Raw genomic sequence first — 23011 nt, 5'->3', positions numbered from 1 at the left:
ATTTATCCCCCAAACTGGGACTGTGTTCCCTGCAGATACATGATCCTAGTGCATAGGCCACTTGCAAAGGGACCTTCAGGCCATAGAGGCGAATAATGACTGCCATGGCTTGAGGTTATTTACCCACCAGTCTCTTCCCGGATTCTCCTTTCTCCCTCTTTGCAGACAGTCCCTCTGCTCCAGTCAATGTCTCGGTCAAGCTCTTGAATGCCAACTCCGCCATCGTGACCTGGGATGTCCTGGAAGAGGAAGTGGTCATTGGATTCGCAATCTCCCAGCAGGTAAGGCCTCTAGCCCAGGTTTATCTTCTTGCCTACCTCTTCTTTAACAACATTAACAACCTTAGATATGCAGATGACACCACTTTGATGGCTGAAAGTGAGGAGGGGCTGAGGAGCCTTCTAATCAAGGTGAAAGAAGAAAGCGCAAAAGCTGAGTTGCAGTTAAACATAAAAAAAACCAAGATTATGGCAACAAGAATTATTGACAACTGGGAAATAGAGGGAGAAAACGTGGAGGCAGTGACAGACTTTGTATTTCTAGGTGCAAAGATTACTGCAGATGCAGACTGCAACCAGGAAATCAGGAGACGCTTACTTCTTGAGAGGAAAGCAATAACCAATCTTGAGAAAATCGTGAAGAGTAGAGACATCACACTGGCAATGAAGATCCACATAGTTAAAACAATGGTATTCCCCGTAGTGACCTATGGATGTGAGAGCTGGACCATAGGGAAGGCTGAGCGAAGGAAGATAGATGCTTTTGAATTGTGGTGTTGGAGGAAAGTGCTGAGAGTGCCTTGGACAGTGAGAAGATCCAACCAGTCCATCCTCCAGGAATTAAAGCCTGACTGCTCATTGGAGGGAAGGATATTAGAGGCAAAGATGAAGTACTTTGGCCACATCATGAGAAGAAAGGGAAGCTTAGAGAAGACAACAATGCTGGGGAAAATGGAAGGAAAAAGGAAGAGGGAGCGACCAAGGGCAAGATGGTTGAATGGTATCCTTGAAGTGACTGGGTTGACCTTGAAGGAGATGGGGGTGGTGATGACCAACAGGGAGCTCTGGCGTGGGCTGGTCCATGAAGTCATGAAGAGTCGAAAACGACTGAACGAATGAACAACAATAACCTCTTCCTCCTCCTCCTCCATCAGCCAACATTTCCAGGAGGAAATATGTGTGAATTTCAGTGTTGGAGAGCCCCTAAATCCCCCTCTCCAGAAGAGAAAAAGAGACAGGGAATCCATCTATACTGTTGAGTGAATGTAGTTTGACACCACTTTCATCGCACACCACTATGCAATCTGAAAGTTGTACTTTGGTGAGATATTGGGGTGTATCTACACTGCAGAAGTAATGCAGTTTAGTATTACTTGAACTGCCTTAGCCCAGTGCTATGGAACCTTGGAAGTTGTAGTTTGCTGGAGCACCAACACTTTTGGGCAGAGAAAGACCATGGCAAACTACAACTCCCAGGATTCCCTGGCATCAAGCCATGGCAATTAAAGTGGAGTCAAACTACAATGTCTTTGGTAGTGTTGAGGGTGATGATATTTTTTAATATTCCGCTTTTTTTCTCTCTGATTGAGATGCAAAGTTGCTCACGAGATAACAATATGTATAAAAATTTGAAAAAACTTCTGTTCCTGGTTTGAAAGTGTTATTTTCTGTTTCATTATGTAGTCTTTACTTTGAAAGTCATTGTTATACGCCAGAAATTTTGTTTTTGTGGCTGCCATGAACAATGTTGAATTACTGGGTTGTTGTGAGTTTTCCGGGCTGTATGGCCATGTTCCAGACGCATTCTCTCCTTTCCAATTTCCGTGTGTCTTGGAACAATTTCTCCCCATAGAGATGTTCAATATATTGTCGAAGGCTTTCCTGGCCAGAATCACTGGGTTGTTGTGAGTTTTCCGGGCTGTGTGGCCATGTTCCAGAAGCATTCTCTCCTTTCTAATTTCTGGGTTTCTGTGAACCTTCATCAATACATTGAACGTCTCTACGGGGAGAAAATGTTCCAAGACACACGGGAATTAGAAAGGAAAGAATGCTTCTGGAACATGGCCACACAGCCCGGAAAACTCACAACAACCCAATGATTCCGGCCGTGAAAGCCGGCAATACGATGTTGAATTAGTTTAGACTCAATGAGATGTTCATTGAAAAACTATAGCAAAATGTGCTGCTGTAGGATGTCCCACAGAAACAAAGGTTTTGCAGTTTAATAAACTTTTTCTATGTTTTTATGATAGAACCAATTAGGAAATGACATTTATAACCCTGGAAAAAATAAGTGATACATGTTGTTCTTGTTGTTGTTAAAGTACTTGAAAAATACAAAAAAGGAAACTTGGCCGAGAAGGGGGCCAGGTGAGCCTCTCTTGGGAGGGTTCTCACCACCTTGGAGCCGCCCCCAAGAAGGCCTTGTTGCCCATGTCCTCCTGAGATGTGTCTGGCTCTTCTCTCCTGGCAGAAAAAGGACGTGCGGATGCTGCGCTTCATCCAGGAGGTGAACACCACCACGCGCTCGTGCTCCCTCTGGGACCTGGAGGAGGACACCGAGTATATCGTCCACGTCCAGTCCATCAGCATCCAGGGCCAAAGCCCAGCAAGCGAGCCCTTCATCTTCAAGACACCCCGCGAAGCTGAGAAGCTGGCCTCCAAAAATAAAGGCAAGCCAAATGAGCAGGCAGATGGTCCTCTTTTCTCTAGTCTTTGGGGCAAATAGGAAGAATCTCAGGGCAAGAGCACCGCCATGCATCGGGTATCTGTATGTTTGTGGAGACTTCTTTGGAGGTGTCATGAATACTTTTTGAATCTTAAAAATGTTTTGTAATCTATTTTCAGTGGTATAGAGTACATCAGGCACTTTCCTCCCTTTCTCTCATCCCTCTCTTTCTCTCTTCCCTCCCTTTCTCTCCTTCCTTCCTTCCTTCCTTCCTTCCTTCCTTCCTTCCTTCCTTCCCTCCTTTCCTTCCTTCCTTCCTTCCCTCCCTCCCTCCCTTCCCTTCCTTCCTTCCTTCCTTCCTTCCTTCCTTCCTTCCTTCCTTCCTTCCTTCCCTCCTTCCCTCCTTCCCTCCTTCCCTCCTTTCCTTCCTTCCTTCCTTCCTTCCCTCCCTCCCTTCCTTCCTTCCTTCCTTCCTTCCTTCCTTCCTTTCTTCCTTCCTTCCTTCCCTCCTTTCCTTCCTTCCTTCCTTCCTTCCTTCCTTCCTTCCTTCCCTCCTTTCCTTCCTTCCTTCCTTCCTTCCTTCCTTCCTTCCCTCCCTTCCTTCCTTCCTTCCTTCCTTCCTTCCTTCCCTCCTTCCCTCCTTTCCTTCCTTCCTTCCTTCCTTCCTTCCTTCCTTCCTTCCCTCCCTCCCTCCTTTCCTTTCCTTCCTTCCTTCCTTCCTTCCTTCCTTCCTTCCTTCCTCTCCCTCTCTCCCTTTTCCTCCCTTCCTTCCTTCCTTCCATCCTTCCTTCCTTCCTTCCTTCCTTCCTGTCACACAGACCCAGTACTGGTTTTATAAATAGCTGTATTTACTACACAAACAAAGGAGTAACTTCATGCTTACTCCAGCATTCACTCCCATACATTCATCATTCATACTTACCATCCCTTCTCGTTCAGGCCTAATGTTGTTGGGAGAAGAGAGGAGGGTGGACAGATGCCGTTCTTGCAGATCTGCCACACAGTCTAAAAGGAAAAGGGTCTCCTTATGTAGCAATGTTTGGTTATCCATTACTTGGTTGTTTAGAGAACCTCTGTCATTCAGCTCAGACCTGCTGTAGCCTCATCGATTCCAAAGAGATACGTTGTTTAACTTCCTTAACTTAAAGAGTTATTGCCTTTGACTTTGTAAACATGGGTTTTTGCACTCCAAAGTTTCTCAGTTCAGCACTTTTCTCATTAGCACTTTTTGTGCCACAGTTCATTAAGTTCTTTGCCTCCTTTGTTCTCCATAATGCAGTTTTCCAGGTTCCATTTTTTAGGATGGTGTCTTTAGACTTCGCAGACTTTAATAGGCCCCTGCCAGACCACAAACATACAATCCATTCAATCCATTCATTACAGAGGGTTTTAAACAGAAGCTGGATGGCCATCTGTCAGGCGGTGCTTTGATTGTGCTCTTCCTGCCTGGCAGAGCGTTGGACTGGATGACCTTTCGAGGTCTCTTCCAACTCTAAGATTCTGTGATTCTGTTGGGTGAGTGGGCTTATTAACAAAGGACCCTCCTCATAAATGTACAGCGGAGTAACTTATCAGCAGCAGCGTGACAAAAACACACAGACCAATGTTACCTCTTCCATAGGAACCTTTTATTTATAGCAAAATAATATGGTTGCACTATTTACAAGAACAAAGTTTCCATAATGTGTCCAGAGGAGGGCGACTAAAACGATCAAGGGTCTGGAGAACAAGCCCTTTGAAGAGCGGCTTAAAGAGCTGGGCATGTTTAGCCTGAAGAAGAGAAGGCTGGGAGGAGACATGATAGCCATGTATAAATATGTGAGAAGAAGTTGCAGGAAGGAGGGAGCAAGCTTGTTTTCTGCTTCCCTGGAGACTAGGACACAGAACAATGGCTTCAAACTACAAGAAAGGAGATTCCATCTGAACATGAGGAAGAACTTCCTGACGGTGAGAGCCATTCAGCAGTGGAACTCCCTGCCCCGGAGTGTAGTGGAGGCTCCTTCTTTGGAAGCTTTTAAACAGAGGCTGGATGGCCATCTGTCAGGGGTGCTTTGAATGCAATATTCCTGCTTCTTGGCAGGCGGTTGGACTGGATGGCCCATATTCCAACTCTAGGGTTCTATGACTCTATGATTCTATAACACAAATTGAGTTCTTTACACTTCCTTCTTTGCTTCCACGCTGGGCTTCTTTCTCATGCAGATAAGCAGCTTTGCTCTCACAGAGCCTTTTCTCACACTGAGGCTACACAGGAGCTTCACACAGGAGCTTTTTACACACAACAGCCTTCAACCTGAGGCTTCTCTCACCAAAGCTTCTCACGCCAGGTCTACTAACACTAAGGGCAGAGGCGGCCCTAGGTAATTTTCAATGGGAAGCAAACAGTATTTTGGCGCCCCCCCCCCCCCACAACCCATCTGTTCATCATGGGAGTTCTGTGTGCCATATTTGGTTCAATTCCATTATTGGTGGAGTTCAGAATGCTCTTTGATTGTAGGTGAACTATACATCCCAGTAACTACAACTCGCATATGTCAACGTCTATTTTCCCCCAAGAGCGCCTCAAGAGCGCCCCTGGGCAAAATCAACTATACTGCAAATGCTTACTTTGCGTAATGGGTTGAGCCGCCCCTGACTAAGGGCTCTCTCAGACTGAGGTGAACTAACACTGAGGCCTACTCATACTGAAGCCTACTAACACACTGAAGGCCTTCTCCCACAGAAACCTTTCACAGAGGGCTGTGAGGGCAGATTCTATGTCTAAATTAACCCATGCCCCTTCAAACCATAAACCAAGCAAGCGGTTTCTGGTTGCTTGAGAGTTACTATTCAAAATAGAACTAACCCTATACCCCATACTATGCCATACTATAAACTCTATATTGATAGCCATTACTAGCATAAATAAAGACAACTTAATATCACATAGTCTGACTGTATTATAAAAACAGCCATGTGAATTCAGTTAAATGGCAGTTTAAAATGATTTTATTTAAATGTTTATTTAAAGGATGGATCCTTTGATGTCTTTGTCCAGTTGCCTGAGTTCTGATTAACTAAGAGTCTTCTATATTGGCATATATGTCCATAATCAGAGATCTGGGAGATGGCACCCAGGTTGAAACACAATAATTCATTTATGCTCCTTGCATACCTTATAACCATAACCTGAAGGTAATTCTATGTGGTATATTTAGTAATGTTGTGCATGAAACCAGATGTACGTCCATTGAATTGTCAGAATGCAAAGGTTAAGTCACTCAGATTGGAATTTTGGAGGATTTCAGGATTTCAGATAAGATATGCTCAAATGTGTATTAATACAAATATTTTGCTGTCGAATTATATAGGAAGGCAAGATTTGGAAAAGTTGCTTCTTTGGGAAACAGCTCTCAGAGACCCGCAGCCACCCAATAGAGCAGCATTTCTCAACCCGGGGGTCAGGACCCCTAGGGAGGTCGCAAGGGGGTGTCAGTGGGGGTCACCAAAGACCATCAGAAAACACAGTATTTTCTATTGGTCATGGGGTTCTGTGTGGGAAAATTGACCCAATTCTATCATTGGTGGGGTTCTGAATGCTCTTTGATTGTAGGTGAACTATAAATCCCAGCAACTACAACTCTCAAATGTCAAGGTCTATTTTCCCCAAACTCCAGTGTTCACATTTGGGCATATTGAGTATTTGTGCCAAGTTTGGACCAGATTCACCATTGTTTGAGTCCACATGTATAAATATGTGAGAGGAAGCCACAGGGAGGAGGAAGCAAGCTTGTTTTCTGCTTCCTTGGAGACTAGGACGCGGAACAATGGCTTCAAACTACAGGAGAGGAGATTCCATCTGAACATGAGGAAGAACTTCTTGACTGTGAGAGCCGTTCAGCAGTGGAACTCTCTGCCCCGGAGTGTGGTGGAGGCTCCTTATTTGGAGGCTTTTAAACAGGGGCTGGATGGCCATCTGTCAGGGGTGATTTGAATGCAATATTCCTGCTTCTTGGCAGGGGGTTGGACTGGATGGCCCATGAGGTCTCTTCCAACTCTTTGATTCTATGATTCTATGATTCTGGATGTAGGTGAACTACAACTCACTTCACTTTATTTCTTAATTAGTCGCTCTCCACCAAGGTGCTCCGAGCGACTTACAGTCTAAAATAGCATTTACACAATATAAAAACATTCAACATAAAAACATTCAACAGTGACTATTTGGCTAATTAGATCTGATTACTTAAATGCACAACCAAACAGCCAAGTCTTGAGCGCTTTTACAAAAGGTCGCAACTCCGACATTGCTGTAATGTATGGAGGCAAAGAGTTCCACAGAATTGGAGCATAGGTCGAAAAAGCTCTACACCGTGTAGCTTCCAGGTGTACCTCCCTAGGGCCCGGTATATATAGGAGATTTTCCTGGATGGATCGAGGTGACCACTGATGGAGAAAAGGAATGAGGCAGTCCCTAAGATATAAAGGTCCTTGGCTATTTTGAGCTCTAAATGTCAGGATCAGTATCTTGTAAGAGATCCAATGTTCTATTGGTAGCCAATGCAGTTGTTACAGAATCGGTGTGATATGGGATCTTATAGATGATTCCGCTAGAAGCATGGCCGCTGCATTTTGGACCATCCGAATCTTCTGGGTTGTTGACTTCGTAAGGCCGGCATATAAGGCGTTGCAATAGTCCAACATTGTGGTGACTGTTGCGTGGATTACTGTTACCAGTGCTTCTACCGAAACTCAAGGTCTTTGATTGTCAATAAACTATAAATCCCAGCAAGTACAACTCTCAAATGATAAAATCAATCCCTCCAACTCATGAGTATTCAAATTTGGGCGTATCGGGTATTTGTGCCAAATTTGGTCCAGTTATGAAGTAGCAATTAAAATAATCTTATGGTTGGGGGTCATCACAATATGAGGAACTATATTAAGGGGTGACAGCATTAGGAAGGTTGAGAAACACTGGAATAGAGCTTATTTTCACTTTCTTTCTTTCTTTCTCTGCAGACGAGGTGACGATGAAGGAGATGGGAGAGAAAAACCAGCAGCTGCGAGCGGGAGAGGTCCTCATCATCGTTGTGGTCCTATTCATGTGGGCAGGTCAGTTTGACTCCCATTTCCATTTCGATGACACTCATGAGCTGGAGGGTCTCCCAGAGGACATCTAGTCCAACCTTGGTCTGCTCAAGACAAAGAAATGACTCCCTTGCTAGAAAGAAATGAACAGAATCTTTTAATAGATCCAAATGCTGCCTGAGTCTTTTTGGCCCATTCAGGCGCCTGCCAAATAATGCCCAGCAACAAAAAAGGCTTTGCTTTGGGAGAGTGAATATTGCAATACAAGCAGTCCCCTGCCATGCATTGCTGTGGCCCAGTCTGGTGATCTGGGAAATAAAGTAATGAGAAAGTGTTGGCTTCTAATATATGTAATTTCTTTACTGTTCTTTAAACAACAGTATTTTTGTTGTTTCTTTGTCAGTGTTGATGTGGAGATTGTCTGGTTGGCCTACTCTGGAACATGCACCATATCATTGTCCTTCTTTAGGGGTCCCTTTCAAATCTATGATTTATTATTTATTTATTTATTTATTTCTTGCATTTATTGACCGCCACTCTCAGCCCTAGGGCGACTATACTATATCTGTCATATACATATATGTGTGTGTGTGTGTGCGTGTGAATCATATCTATCTATATCTATGGCTGAGTGGCTCTTTATCAGGAGTGCTTTTATTATGTTTTCTGGTGAAGGGAGTTGGACTGGATGGCCTTAAGGTAGCATTTCTCAACCTGGGGGTCGTGAGGGATGTCAGAATGGTCACCAAAGACCACCAGAAAACAAAGTATTTTATGTTGGTCATGGGGGTTCTGTGTGGAAAGTTTGGCCCAATTCTATTGTTGGTAGGGTTCAGAATGCTCTTTGATTGTAGGTGAACTAGAAATCCCAGTAACTACAACTCTCAAATGTCAAGATCTATTTTTCCCCAAACTCCATCTGTGTTCATATTTGGGCATATTGAGTATCCGTTCCATGTTTGGTCCAGATCCATCATCGTTTGCATCCACAGTGCTCTCTGGATGTAGGTGAACTACAACTCCAAAACTCAAGGCCAATGCCCACCAAAACCTTCTAGTGTTTTCTGTTGGTCATGGGAGCCCTGTGTGACAAGTTTGGTTCGATTCCATTGTTGGTGGAGTTCAGAATATTCTTTGACTGTAGGTTAACTAAATATCCCAAAAACTACAACTCCCAAATGACAAAATAATTTTTTTGAGTGATGGTCACTCCTTGCGTTAGTAGGTGTCTTGTGGCAATTGGTCCAGTGGTTTTTGAGTTATGATGTCACTCAAAACGAACAAAGCATTAGATTCTAAAACTCATCAACTTAAAACAATGTTTGGGGGCAATTGGAATTTTTTTGTGTGTGTCGGGAGCGACTTGAGAAACTGCAAGTCGCTTCTGGTGTGAGAGAATTGGCCGTCTGCAAGGACGTTGCCCAGGGAACGTCTGGATGTTTTGATGTTTTACCATCCTTGTGGGCAGCCTCTCTCATGTCACTGGCATGGGAAGCTGGAGCTGACAGAGGGAGCTCATCCACACTCTCCCCGGATTCAAACCTCTGAACTGTTGGTCTTCAGTCCTGTTGGCACCCGGGGGGCTCTGTTAGGGTGCACCTTCACTGCAGAATGAATGCAGTTTGGCACCACTTTAATTGCTATGGCTCAATGCTACCGTGACATTTTGTTTGCTTTCTGCTTTTCCGTCCCCGGCTCCATTTAACGGCTGCTTTGGCTCCTTCCAAAACATGAAACATTTATGAAGGCAGAAGAGAAGCATCATGAAGGCCTTCGTCTGCTTTCGCTGGAGGGAGAGAAAGCGAGGGATGGCTCCGGGAAGAAGAAAAAGGGAGGCATTTCGGGTGAAATCATGTCGGCTAGCATCGCTTGCAAAATGCGGCTTTCTCTGGGGAGGTTTGCAGCATTTAGGCACATCACAGAGGAAGGCCAGAGAGACCCATCCAAATTAATGGGAGCAAAACTCATGCATTTAATGAACTGTGTAGTTAGAATTGGAAGAGAGCTGCCCAATTGGGTGCCAAAGAGCCCACCCAAAGTGAGTGGTTTTTTTAAACAAAACTGTAAGTTTTAATCGAGTTTTTTCCAAAATAGAACAGTAGACATTGGGTTGTTGTAGGCTTTTCGGACTGTATGGCCATGTTCCAGAAGCATTCTCTCCCGACGTTTTGCCTGCATCTATAGCAGGCATCCTCAGGTTTTGAAATCTGACCTCATAACCTCTGAGGATGCCTGTCATAGATGCAGGCGAAATGTTAGGAGAGAATGCTTCTGGAACACGGCCATATCGCTCGGAAAACTCACAGCAACGCAGAAGAAGATATTGTTTTTGTTGTTACAGACCTTTCTGTAACAACAAAAAACCAGTTTTCCCGACAGTCCTCACAACCTCTGAGGATGCTTGCCATAGATGCAGGTGAAATGTCAGGAGATAATGCTTCTAGAACATGGCCATACAGCCCGAAAAACCTACAACAACCAGTGATTCCAGCCATGAAAGCCTTCAACAATACAGCAAACATTCTTTTGTATTGGTCATCCTTTGGAGACCATGAAAAAGTGATACAGTTGGGGTGGATCTACACCGACCATACAATGCAGATTCAAACTGCATTATATGACAGCGTCAATCCAACCCCAGTCTCCCAAAATATTTGGGATTTTGTCCCATGACGCCCCATTTGGTAAAAATGGTAAAACTCTGTACTGTAGAATTTATGCACTTTTGACACCTCTATAACTGCCAAAAGAATCCTGGGATTTGTAGTTTGGCGAGGCCCTAGCAGAGAAGGGTAAAGACCTTGTAAAGCTATGGCTCCCATCATTTCATTGCATTGGGCCGTGGGAGTTAAAGTGAGGTAAAGGTGCATTCATTCTGCAGTGGAGATGCGCCAAGAAGGCCGAAGACCTTATAAAACTACAACTCCGTAGCATTGAGATATGACAATTAAAGTGGTGTCAAATTACACCAGCTCTGCAATCTAGATGCAGTCCTAGTTTTCATCTGTGAAACGGTGGAAGGAGTGCAAATCCACTGGTGCTGATAGAAATGCCACTTCTCCCCCACGGATTTGAAGGCAGTGCTCATCCCTTGTGCCACTGTCTCCTCCGCCTGAACACTTGTCGTTTTGCATTTGCCCAACCCGTGCAGAGAAGGGCTGCCTATTCGAGCACAAAGTCGGCTGGTTTGCAGGGAAAACAGACTGTTGTCACTTTGCTTTTGCCACCAAATCGCAGGCTCAGTCCCTCTGAGACAAAGACAATTCCATCACTTTGCCCTTTCTTTTCTTTTCCTTTCCTTTCCTCTTTTCCTTTCCTTTCCTTTCCTTTCCTCTCCTCTCCTGACTTTTCATTCCTTTCTTTTCTTCTTTCCTTTCCTTTCTTTTCCTCTACTCTCTTTTCCTTTTCTTTCCTCTTTTTCTTTTCTTTTCCATTCCTCTGCTCTCCTTTCCTTTCCTTTCCTTTCTTTTTCCTTTCTTTTCTTTTCCTCTCCTCTCCTGTCTTTTCCTTTCCTCTCTTTTCCTCTACTCCCTTTTCCTTTTCTTTCCTCTTTGTTTTCCTTTCTTCTCTTTTCCTTTCTTTTCTTTTCCTCTACTCTCTTTTCCTTTTCTTTCCTCTTTTTCTTTTCTTTTCCATTACTCTCCTCATCTTTCCTTTCCTTTCTTTTTCCTTTCTTTTTCTTTCTTTTCTTTTCCTCTCCTCTCCTGTCTTTTCCTTTCCTCTCCATTCTTTTCCTCTACTCTCTTTTCCTTTTCTTTCCTCTTTATTTTCCTTTCTTCTCTTTTCCTTTCCTTTATTTTCCTCTACTCTTTTTTCCTTTTCTTTCCTCTTTTTCTTTTCTTTTCCATTCCTCTGCTCTCCTTTCCTTTCCTTTCTTTTCTCTTTCTTTTCTTTTCCTCTCCTGTCTTGTCCTTTTCTTTCCTCTCCTTTATTTTCCTCTACTTCCTTTTCCTCTTTTTCTTTTATTTTCCATTCTTTTCCTGTCCTCTCCTCTCCTTTCTTTTCCTCTTCTCTCTTTTCCTTTCTTTTCATTTCCTTTCCTCTCATCTCTTGACCTGTCTTTTCCTCTCCTGTGTGTTTTGCTGGGCAAATATCTGCATTTTCCTTGCAAGAAGGTGCAGTGTTGCCTCTGGCCTTTCGGCACAAGATCACAAATGACTTGGGGCTTTCTTTAAAGCAGCACTAAATAACCCCTGCAGCAAAACACGTCTTATTTGGAGCACTCCTTATCTCCAGATTTTTAGTTATTCATACAGAGCTTTGAGATTGGGGTGGGCAACCATGGCAGATCCAGGGGATTGTTGTGTGCCCTTTGGGATAACAATGATCATGATGATGATGATGATGATGATCATGATCATAATCCTAGTTTAATATTTTTTTTATGTTTGGATTGCATAATATTTAAAGTAGTGAGCTGCTTGGGTTCTCAATCCTGAGAAATAAGTGGAATACAATCATCATCATTATCATCATCATTATCATCATCCCACAGTCCCAAGCCTCATTCTGCCATGGTTGTTGTTATTGTTATTAGACTGGACATTAAGTGTTCGACTCTGGGGGTTGGTGCTCATCTCCATTTCTAAGCCAAAGAACCAGCGTTGTTCATAGACACCTCCAAGGTCATGTGGCTGGCATGACTGCATAGAACACCGTTACCTTCCCACCAGAGCAGTACCTAATGATCTACTCACATTTGCATGTTTTCAAACTGCTAGGTTGGCAGAAGCTGGGGCTAGCAGCGGGAGCTCATGGCGCTCCCTGGAGTCAAACCTGCAACAAGTTCAGTGGCTCAGCTGTTTAACCTACTGCACCATCTTTTCTATGCTTTAATTGTGTATTTTTTTAAGTTGTTGGCCATTTTGCATATCAATCCTGAGAAAAAAGTGGGGTACAAGCAATAATAATAATAATCCCAGCATTACCTCGTCCATTATTGTCATTGTCGTCATCATCATCTTCATCCCACAATCCCAGCCTCATTTTGCCAGGGTTGTTGTTATTGTTATCGTCCTTTATATGCTTTAATTGTATCAGTGTTAAAGTTGTGTGCAATTTTGCATCTCAGTCCTGAGAAAAAAGTGGGGTATAAATCATCCTCCTCCTCCTCATCATCATCATCATCATCATCACAATCCAAAAGCTAACTCTGCTAAAATTATCATCATCATAATCATCACCCTCACCATCATCCTACAGCTCCAAGCCTCGCTGTGGCTTTGATTCAGGCTAAGCACCACTAGTCTTCCTGGTGTTGGCTCCTTTAGCCCAAACCCTCTTGACTGCAGCTGAAGCAGGTTGAGCATTGACATTTCCCTCTTCTTTACGACAGGGGTGATTGCGCTCTTCTGCCGGCAGTACGACATCATCAAGGACAACGAACCCAACAACAACAAGGAGAAGGCCAAGAACACCTCTGAGAACAGCACCCCCGAGCACCAGAGTGGGGGGCTCCTGCGCAGCAAAGTAGGTGACATTGGGGAAAATTGTGAGTCACAGACCACCACCCAACCACCCACGATGATTAATAATTGTGGAATACACAATAACTCATTATTAATTGCACTGCCTTTTGCAGGAGTCCAAGCTGGGCTTGGACTACATCTCCTATGGATTGACTGCCTCCCCCCGCCCCCCAAATTATAATTTCTCCTCTAAATTTTGCCTTGTGATCCTTTGCCATTCCTACTAGCTGTTATGAATGAATTTTTTTTATTATACCAGCCATAGCAGGACATAATATACAACCTTTAAAAGTCCAATAAGCGCTTTCCAATATAAACATTAAAACTTATTCCATATACTGGATCTTTAAAATTATAGTAGCAGTGACATGAGAACAATCACAAATGCCTGATTTGTATCATCCCAAACTATCTCCATTTCCATTTCTAGCCTCTGCTGTGGACTTTACTAATTTAGCTTGGATTTTTTGGGCTGCGACTGCAAATCTGGCTACATTTAATGTTATATTTTTGGAATAATCTGCTAACAAGTTACAGATAACTGCCGATTGTTGCCATGCTGACCTTTCTTCCAAAAGGGCTCCCAGAAGATTGTTTCTAGGGTCATTATACAAAGGGCAATGTGACAGATAGGGTGTTAAATCCTCTCTTTCCCCCAACCCACAAATACAAAGATGTTGAGCATGAGGGATCCCTCTGTATCTTTCCTCTAACCAGCCTGATGACATTATTTGGAAGCACAGGGCTGTAAATGCTTTTCTAGGGGCTAAAGACGTTAAGTCTTGAAAATATTGTTGACATTATGTTGCACCTCATCTATCGGACAGATGGCAAGCTGTTTAACCTCAGCAGACTGAAAGCCAAAACCAAGGTTACAACAACATCTGTTAATAGAACTCCAGTATGCTGATGACAATGTCGTCTGTGCGCATTCAGAAGAAGATCTACAAGCCACTCTAAATACCTTCACAGAAGCATACACGAAGCTTGGCCTGTCACTGAACATCGAGAAAACTAAAGTGCTGTTCCAGCAGTCACCAGCCACCCCCTCCCCAATGCCAGAGATACAACTTAATGGTGTAACATTAGAAAATGTTGACCGTTTCCGCTACCTTGGCAGCCACCTCTCCACCAAAGTCAACATTGACACCTAAATAAAACACCACCTGAGCTCTGCGAGTGCAGCATTTTCCCGAATGAAGCAGAGAATGTTTGAGGACCGGAACATCCGTAGGGATACCAAGGTGCTTGTCTATAAAGCTATTGTCCTCCCAACCCTGCTCTATGCATGCGAAACGTGGTCTGTCTACAGACGTCACATGCAACAGCTGGAACGATTCCATCAGCACTGCCTCTGGAAAATCCTGCAAATCTCTTGGGAAGACAAGCGGACAAATGTCAGCGTGCTGGAAGAAGCAAAGACCACCAGCATTGAAGCGATGGTCCTCTGCCATCAACTCCGCAGGACCAGCCATGTTGTCCGGATGCCTGACCACCATCTCCCAAAGCAGTTGCTCTACTCTGAACTTAAGAACGGAAAACGGAATGTTGGTGGACAGGAAAAGAGATTTAAAGATGGCCTCAAAGCCAACCTTAAAAACTCTGGCATAGACACTGAGAACTGGGAAGCCCTGGCCCTTGAGTGCTCCAGCTGGAGGTCAGTTGTGACCAGCAGTGCTGCAGAATTCGAGGAGGCACGAGTGGAGGGTGAAAGAGAGAAATGTGCCAGGAGGAAGGCGCGTCAAGCCAACCCCGACCGGGACCCCCTTCCACCTGGAAACCAATGCCTTCACTGTGGGAGAAGATGCGGGTCAAGAATAGGGCTCCACAGCCACCTACAAACCCACAAAAATAGTCATAAAGGAAGACCATCTTACTCGCCCAACGAGGGATCGCCTAAGTAAGTAAGTAAGCACCTCAGAGTAGATTCACCTTGCCGAAGACACCAAACCACACACAGCCAGAAGTCTTTATAGTTTATTAAAAACAAAAGGTAAAAGGTTTGTAAAAACAAAGGTTAATGTTCTAACCGATCAATATCCTAAAGCACTTGAAGCTTTGTCCAAAAAGGCACCAGAGCAAAGCAAAAACCCAAGAGAACGTGACAAGGCCCTGAAATCATGAACACAAAAACTGTAAGTTAAATCCAGATAAGTATAGGCAATCTCCTTAGTAGAACGCCAAGTTGCTTTGACAAAAATTTGGTCTCACACACATGCCTTATATAATAATAATAATAATAATAATAATAATAATAATAATACTTTAGTTGTACCCCGCTACCATCTCCCCTAGGGACTCAGTGCGGCTTACATGAGGCCAAGCCCACAACACATCAGTAAACAAAGGCAATAACAAATAATCAATAAAAACAGTTAAAATTAAAATAAAATACAACTCAAAAACAAAAAATACACAATAAGCAATTAACAATAACAATAACATACAGCATTTTAAAAACCTATGGCCGGGCCAAATGTAATAATTAAAAATTAAAATTTAAAATGCTGGGGCATGAACAAGGTAGGGTAAACTAGGATAGGGTTTTGAAAGATAGAAGAGGGCACGCAGACAATCCTAATCAATATTAAAGTGCATTTGAGGACATATTGCTAAGAGTTTTCCTTATTCTGGTAAGGCACACTGGAACAACCACGTTTTCAGGCTCCTCCTAAAGACTGCCAAAGTTGGGGCATGTCTGATGTCCTTAGGGAGTGAATGCCAGAGTCGAGGGGCCACCACCGAGAAGGCCCTCTCCCTCGTCCCCACCAATTGCACCTGCGAAGGAGGTGGGAGCGTGAGCAGGGCCTCTCCAGATGATTGAAGAGATCATGTGGGTTCGTACACAGAAATACGGTCACGCAGGTAGGCGGGTCCCAAACCGTTCAGGGCTTTGTAGGTAAGAACCTGCACCTTGAATTGGGACTGGAAAATGAACGGCAGCCAGTGGAGCTCCCTAAACAGGAGGGTTGACTGCTCCTTGTAAGAAACACCGGTTAGTAACCTGGCTGCCGCCCGTTGTAACAATTGAAATTTCCTGGCCATTTTCAAGGGCAGCCCCACGTAGAGTGCATTACAGTAATCCAATCTGGAGGTGACTAAGGCATGGACCATCCTGGCCAGATCCGACTTCACAAGGTACGGTTGCAGTTGGCGCACGAGTCTTAATTGTGCGAAGGCCCTCCTGGCCACCACCGACACCTGAGCTTCAAGCGTAAGTGATGAATCCAGAAGACACCCAAACTGCGCACCTGTGACTTCAGGGGGAGTGTAACCCCATCCAGCACAGGTTGCCACCCTATACCCCGTTCCGGTTTACGATCGACCAGGAGGACCTCTGTCTTGTCGGGATTGATCCTCAGCCTGTTCCTCCTCATCCAGACAGCCACAGCGGCCAGGCACTCGTCCAGCATTTGAGGGGCTTCCTTGGAATTAGGTGGAAAAGAGTAGTAGAGTTGCGTATCATCTGCATAGAGATGGCAGCAAACTCCAAAACTCTGGATGACCTCTTCCAGAGGTTTCATGTAGATGTTGAAAAACATGGGGGACAGAATGGAACCTTGCAGGACCCCACAGGTCAAAGGCCAGGGGTCCGAGCAGGTGTCACCCAGCTTCACCATCTGGGAAAGACCCTCCAGGAAGGACCGGAGCCATGACAAAGCCGTGCCCCCATGACCCATCCCGGAGAGTCGTTCCAGAAGGATACCATGATTGATGGTATCGAAAGCCGCTGAGATGTCCAAGAGAACCAACAGGGTCACACTCCCCCTGTCCAGTTCCCTGCGGAGGTCATCCACCAAGGCGACCAAAATACCATGACCAGGCCTGAAGCAAGGCTGTGACTGATCCAAATAGTTGATGTCATCCAGGAAACCCTGGAGCTGAGAGGCAACCACCTGCTCCAGGACCTTGCCCAAGAAAGGGATATCCTTTGCAAAACATGAAGGCGTTTCTTTGGCCCTGGCCTCCCTGGCCTCCCTCTTGTTAGCTATCCTTTCACTCCTTCAGACTCGGAATTCCAACCGAAGTTCCCATTTCGTCAAGGTCAGTCTGTTAGTTAGTGTCAGCCTGTTTCCCTGCTTGCTCATTATCAGGCTGAGAATTCTCCTCCTCTGAATCAATCTGCACCTGGCTATTTTCAGTATCAACACTCTCATGCCTTGCTGTGGGAAACTGCACTTCTTCATAGTCTGTAACAGGGACATCTTGATCCAAACTGTGAACCTGAGTACCATCATCCTCATCAGAGACAGTCTGTGATTCCAGCTGAGTCACTCTTATTAGTCACTCTTTAGAGGATACCAAGTGGTGAAACCCTGCTATTTACTAGTCTGCAAGTTGTCAATTGCATCCATCTCAAAGATTTTGTCTCTAATCGCCTTCTTGTTCAACTGCATTAGAGTCATTGTTGACCCATCAAAATACTGGTGGAGCATGTTACAGTAAGTTGTAACAGAATCAAGTCTGTGTGTGTATTAAAGAAAACCTTATACTGTTGATCATTATGTGCAGCTGCTAATGTAGGTCAACTAGTAAGTTTGGACCACACCCGGTGGGGTATAACTGTATAGTTTTTAGAATACAGTTTAGCTTTTGCTCTGAGGAGCATTTGCTCAACCATTTCTGCTGCTCTCTCATTTGGATGAAGGTGCCTTGTTCTGTATTTCTTACAAGGACTATGTAAGTTTGTTGCACTGTTTGTTTTTGTTTGCAACATTGCAAGTTTCTGTTTTAACTCTGCTGATAAGTGTAAAGTTTTTCTGTTCTTTTTCCTCTTGCCTGGGTGCAATGTTCTTGTGTCTTCTGCACTGGACCTGACAAACACACAATGCGCAACAGAGCAGAGCTAACCAGTGTTGAGCCCAATTTCCCCACTTACATTGCTCCATCAAGAGTCTCCTAAGTCCTCTTTGTGTAGTTGACAAGAGGACCATATCATCAGCATATAATAAGATTTGAATTCTCCTATTACCTCCTGATGGTGAGAAGTGATCAGGGGAGCTCAGTTTGGCAACTAGATTGTTTACATAGAAATTGAACAGGAAAGTTGCCAGCTGTTATAACTGTTGGGAATTGTGGGAGTCCAAAACACTTAGAGGGCTGAAGTTTGCTCATACCTGTTATATAGTGTCAACATTTTTCTTCTTCCCATACTTATCTTATTCAAGAATTATGCTGACTTTTGGCTCATCTCCTCCTATTTCCATTTCCTTCCTTTCTGCTGGTCTTACATTCTCTCTTTCTGTCTCCTTTCTAGTTCCCCAAAAACAAACCCTCGGTGAACATCATTGAAGCATGACAGCCGGATGGACCGGCTCCATTCTTCCACACCTGCTGCTTTTCCTTCCCAGATTTGGCTGCCGGGGAATTGAAAACAGGGTTGTCCTTTGTGCCGCCAGAGACTTCAACCGCTTCCATCTTTCGACGGAGGAGGAGGAGGGCCAAGCCAAGCAAACTTAACCCAAGGTGGAGTGATAGAAAACTCTTTTATTGGGATGAGAGAATGGAAACGTTCCCATCTTCAAGGGTCGGGTTTGGACTTGCTGTACTCGCCTGTGCCATAGAGGCCGAATCACGGTGCCATCGTCCACCCCAACTGTCCGTCTCCGTTTCTTCTCTCTGTGGTTCCGCTTCCTCCCATGGCTCCGTTTTCTAAACATAGGGGATGCTTGCCCGTGATCTCAGACGCCTCCAACCTCCCTTTTCATGGAAAGGAAGCCCCTCTTCTCCCAAGACAAAGGACGTTGCCCCCAAATCTGCCGTTTTCGCAGGCCTAGAGTGCCATTTCCCATAAATAAACACAAGCACACGACATTCTCCACCTGGGTTCTCAGGACTCCACCAGCTGCTTCTTTAGAGGTTATTTTGAGCAGTTGTGAGTTTCTTCTTTCCGGTGCGTGTCGTGCGTCGTGTTCCCTTGTCGGATAATATTCAACAGAGAATGCAAAAAAGAAAAAAAATGAAGCCGAAACCAAACCCGTTTTTTCAACGCTACATAATGGCAAGATCTGCCCAAAAAGCATCTGGTTTTGTTTTCCACTCGATTGCAAACATTGTATGCATTTTATACCGGTTTATCTGCCTGCTGTGGCTCCTCTCACCAAGGCTGTGTGCCTGCACTGTAGAATGAATGCAGTTTAAAACCACTTGAACCGCCATGACTCCATGTGATGGAATCTGCTAGGATTTGGGGTTTGATGAGGCATCCCCTCGCTTTGCAGAGAAGGCAAAAGACCTGGTAATACTACAACTCCCATGATTTCAGACCACTAAGCCAGAGCAGTTCAAGTGTTGTCAAAATTGCATTCATTCTACAATGTAAATACATCCAAAATCCCAGGAATGGCTATTTTATGATGTGATGAAACTGTACAGATGTAGAAAGAGCTTTACCAGTGTGGTTATTGTGGTTTCCCCCAATGTATGGCCTCCCTGTTGACGAGGTTGTTTGGAGATGATAGTGGTTGTAGTCTGGGACATTTAGAAAAGGAGCTGATTTCCCTAATCTATAGCCTTCCTATTATCAATAAGGCTATTTGGAGATAATGGTGGTTGTGACCCAAGACATTTAGAAAGGGGCTGATTTCCTCCAATTTGCAGCCTTCCTGATGTGCTCTTGGACTCTAAGTCCTATCTTCCCCGTCAACAAGACTGTTTTGGGATGATGGTGATTGTAATCCAGGACATTTAGAAAGGGTCGGATTGAGAAGGAGATGATTCCCCTAATTTATAGCCATCCGGATATGCTTTTGAACTACAAATCCTATAATCCTCATCAACAAGGCTGTTTGGAAGTGATGGTGGTTGTAGCCCAAAACATTTAGAAAGAGACTGATTTTCTCCAATGTTCAACCTTCCTGATGTGCTCTTGGGGGTGATGGTGGTCATAGCCAATTTTGAAAGGCCCAGATTGAGAAGGGGTTTGTGGACCAAGTTCCAAATCCTGTTTCCAACTGGGGACAGATAGATGCCCTACAAGTTTTTCCTATTAGCCCTTGCATTTGGACAGTAATCTTATTTAACCTTTGGGGGGTTTTTTAATGGAAAATCTGAGCTAAAACTAATGCGATTAGGATGGCTGGGAATTTAAGGTTTGCGGGTGTGTCCAATATTGGCCATTTGAGCCAGGAATAAGTCCTTTGGCCCAGAAAAGATACCATTATGAAAAGGAGGGTTGCTGTGAGTTTTCTGGACTGCATGGCCAGGTTCCAGAAGCATTCTCTCCTGATGTTTTGCCCACATCTATGGCAGGGGTCCCAACCTCTGAGGATGCCTGCCATAGATGTGGGTGAAACATCAGGAGAGAATGTTTCCAGAACATGGTCATGCAGCCCAGAAAACTCACAGCAACCCAGTGATTGCGGCCATGAAAGCCTTCAACAACACATTGTGAAAAGAGGTACTGGATACCTCCTTGCGCTGTAACATCAAAAAAACTTCAGGGTGTGTGTGTGTATGTGTGTGTCTATATATATAGACACACACATACACACACACTAATATATATAAATGTATAAGAATGAAGATTTGTGCTGTTTCCCACTATAAATCACAAAGACGATTCTGGCCCCATATAACCTTATGTAATGACCCCAAACAGGAAGGCTTTTCATCCTTTTTTCAAAAAGGCAGCATAAACTAATGAATGGCCCTGTTGCACCTTGTAGCCCTGCCAAGGAATGGCTCGTTTTGTGACCGTTTTCTTACATTTTTCCTGGATTGAACGCTGGTTTTATCAGACGCCTCACCCGACACTTTCCCCCCACATTTTGGCAAGCTCAAAGTGCATTATTTATTTAAACATTGTTCACCTTCAGCCTTGTGTCATTGAAGAAAACAGCTGCAAATCCAGGTCCAACCGGCACTATCTGTCTGCAGGATTGTCAGTAGGAAGTGTATATATTTGTACTGGGTTTTAGTCCAAACTTTGAGAACCTTCCCAATGCCTGAAGCTATTTAGGAAGTGGTTCTCAACCTGTAAGTCCCCAGATGTTTTGGCCTTCAACTCCCAGTAAACTGGTAAACTGGCTGGGATTTCTGGGAGTTGTAGACCAAAACACTTGGGGATCCACAGGCTGAGAACCACTGTATTATGGAGACCCAGCGCTTTGGATGGGCTTCTCAAAGTTCAGACTAAAACCCAAAGCAGATTTGCAATCAGAGCCACAAGTCTCCACTAAATATAATCTTTGCTGCAGAAAGACCTTTCTTGAATACAGGATTTGATCTCGTTCGGATCTGATCTAATCCATCCAAAGCTGTGAAAATGTACACAAATACCCCAAACATCTCCATCCTGGATTTATAAAAATGGCTTGTGTTTTTGAAGGAAGTGCTGCAAAATGGTGAATGCCGTCCTTCCTTCGTGTCGCTGCCTTAATGTGTCTTTGTTATAGGACTTAAGTTTTCTTTTTAAAATGTGACTTCTATGAAATGTATTTGGTGCATTCATTGTAATCCCCCTCTAACTCCTTATTTCAGAGTAGCCCCCCTACCCCTACCCCAATAACATTAGTCCAAACATTGAAGGAAGAATCCAACTTGGTAAGCCGGTTTAGGCTCAGTGTCATGGAGAGGTCTTTTAAAGTTTGGACTAAAGATTCATCGCACCATTTGCACCCATTGCTTCCAAAGCGTTCTTTTATCGGCGCTAGGTCATGATATATGATGTCACTGTGATGACATCACGTCACATTTTGAGAATTCATAGGAATACCATATATATTTCTTTCTCAAGCTTGCTTCCTTCTTTTGTGCCATTTTTTTTAAGTTCCAAGGGAAGAGGAACTAAGTCTCTTTTAGCCAAGGAGGCCTGTTCAAAATGGATATAAAACCACGGGGTTTTCCAAGCTTTCCGTCTGCGTATAAAGCTCACTTTTCAAGTTGAGAGCTTGGTTAATTTCAAATACGAGGCGTGATCCGTTCCGGGACGCATTGCTCACCATTGCACACTTGTGTTGTCGCACGAGGGAACGGCAGCCCTTTCCGGAGCCTTCCAGCTGCCCCGAACCGCCCAACTTGGGCGACGAAGGAAAAGGTTGTTAGCTGTGATAACCGTCTGAGCAATAAACTATGTTTTTAAACGCACAATGGAAAAGACCTTCCCTTTGAATGTAAAGAGATCATAGTTGAAAGGACTGCTTTGCTAGGACCTGACCATGAGAAGGTGGGTTTCTTAGCAAGGCATTTAAAAGTTCATGAACAAGCCTGCCTAAAGATTCACATTTTCCCTCCAGAACAGTGTTTCTCAACCTGGGGGTCGGGACCCCTGGGTGGTCATGAGGGGGTGTCAGAGGGGTCACCAAAGACCATCAGAAAACACAGGATTTTCTGTTGGTCATGGAGGTTCTGTGTGGGAAGCCTGGCCCAATTCTATTGTGGGGTGGGTTCAGAATGCTCTTTGATTGTAGGTGAACTATAAATCCCAGCAACTATAACTCCCAAATGTCAAGGTCTATTTCCCCCAAACTCCACCAGTGTTCACATTTCAGCATATTGAGTATTCGTGCCAAGTTTGGTCCATATCCATCATTGTTTGAATCCACAGTGCTCTCTGGACGTAGGGGAACTACAACTCCAAAACTCAAGGTCAATGCCCACAAAACCCTTCCAGTGTTTTCTATTGGTCATGGGAGTTCCATGTGCCAAGTTTGGTTCTATTCCATCGTTGGTGGAATTCACAATGCTCTTTGATTGTAGGTGATCTATAAATCCCAGCAACTACAACTCCCAAATGACAAAATCAATCCCCCTTCCCAACCTCACCAATATTCAAATGTGGACATATCAGGTATTTGTGCCAAATT

At 44.2% G+C, this 23011-nt stretch overlaps 1 protein-coding gene across 1 annotated transcript in view; it reads left to right on the top strand.

The window, feature by feature from the left end:
* FNDC5 (fibronectin type III domain containing 5) overlaps window positions 1-22295 on the top strand; it is a 48436-nt gene extending 26141 nt beyond the window's left edge. The window contains exons 2-6 of the mRNA XM_067460607.1: window positions 166-281; window positions 2473-2671; window positions 7669-7761; window positions 13073-13206; window positions 18463-22295. Coding sequence (XP_067316708.1) covers window positions 166-281; window positions 2473-2671; window positions 7669-7761; window positions 13073-13206; window positions 18463-18504 — 584 coding nt within the window. The 3' untranslated portion in view covers window positions 18505-22295. The remainder of the gene's footprint in view (window positions 1-165; window positions 282-2472; window positions 2672-7668; window positions 7762-13072; window positions 13207-18462) is intronic.
* Window positions 22296-23011: the final 716 nt, after the last annotated feature.

Source organism: Anolis sagrei, chromosome X (assembly GCF_037176765.1).
Source record: "Anolis sagrei isolate rAnoSag1 chromosome X, rAnoSag1.mat, whole genome shotgun sequence".
In the NCBI taxonomy this organism is placed as follows: Eukaryota; Metazoa; Chordata; class Lepidosauria; order Squamata; family Dactyloidae; genus Anolis; species Anolis sagrei.
This window is presented reverse-complemented; position numbering and strand designations above follow the sequence as displayed.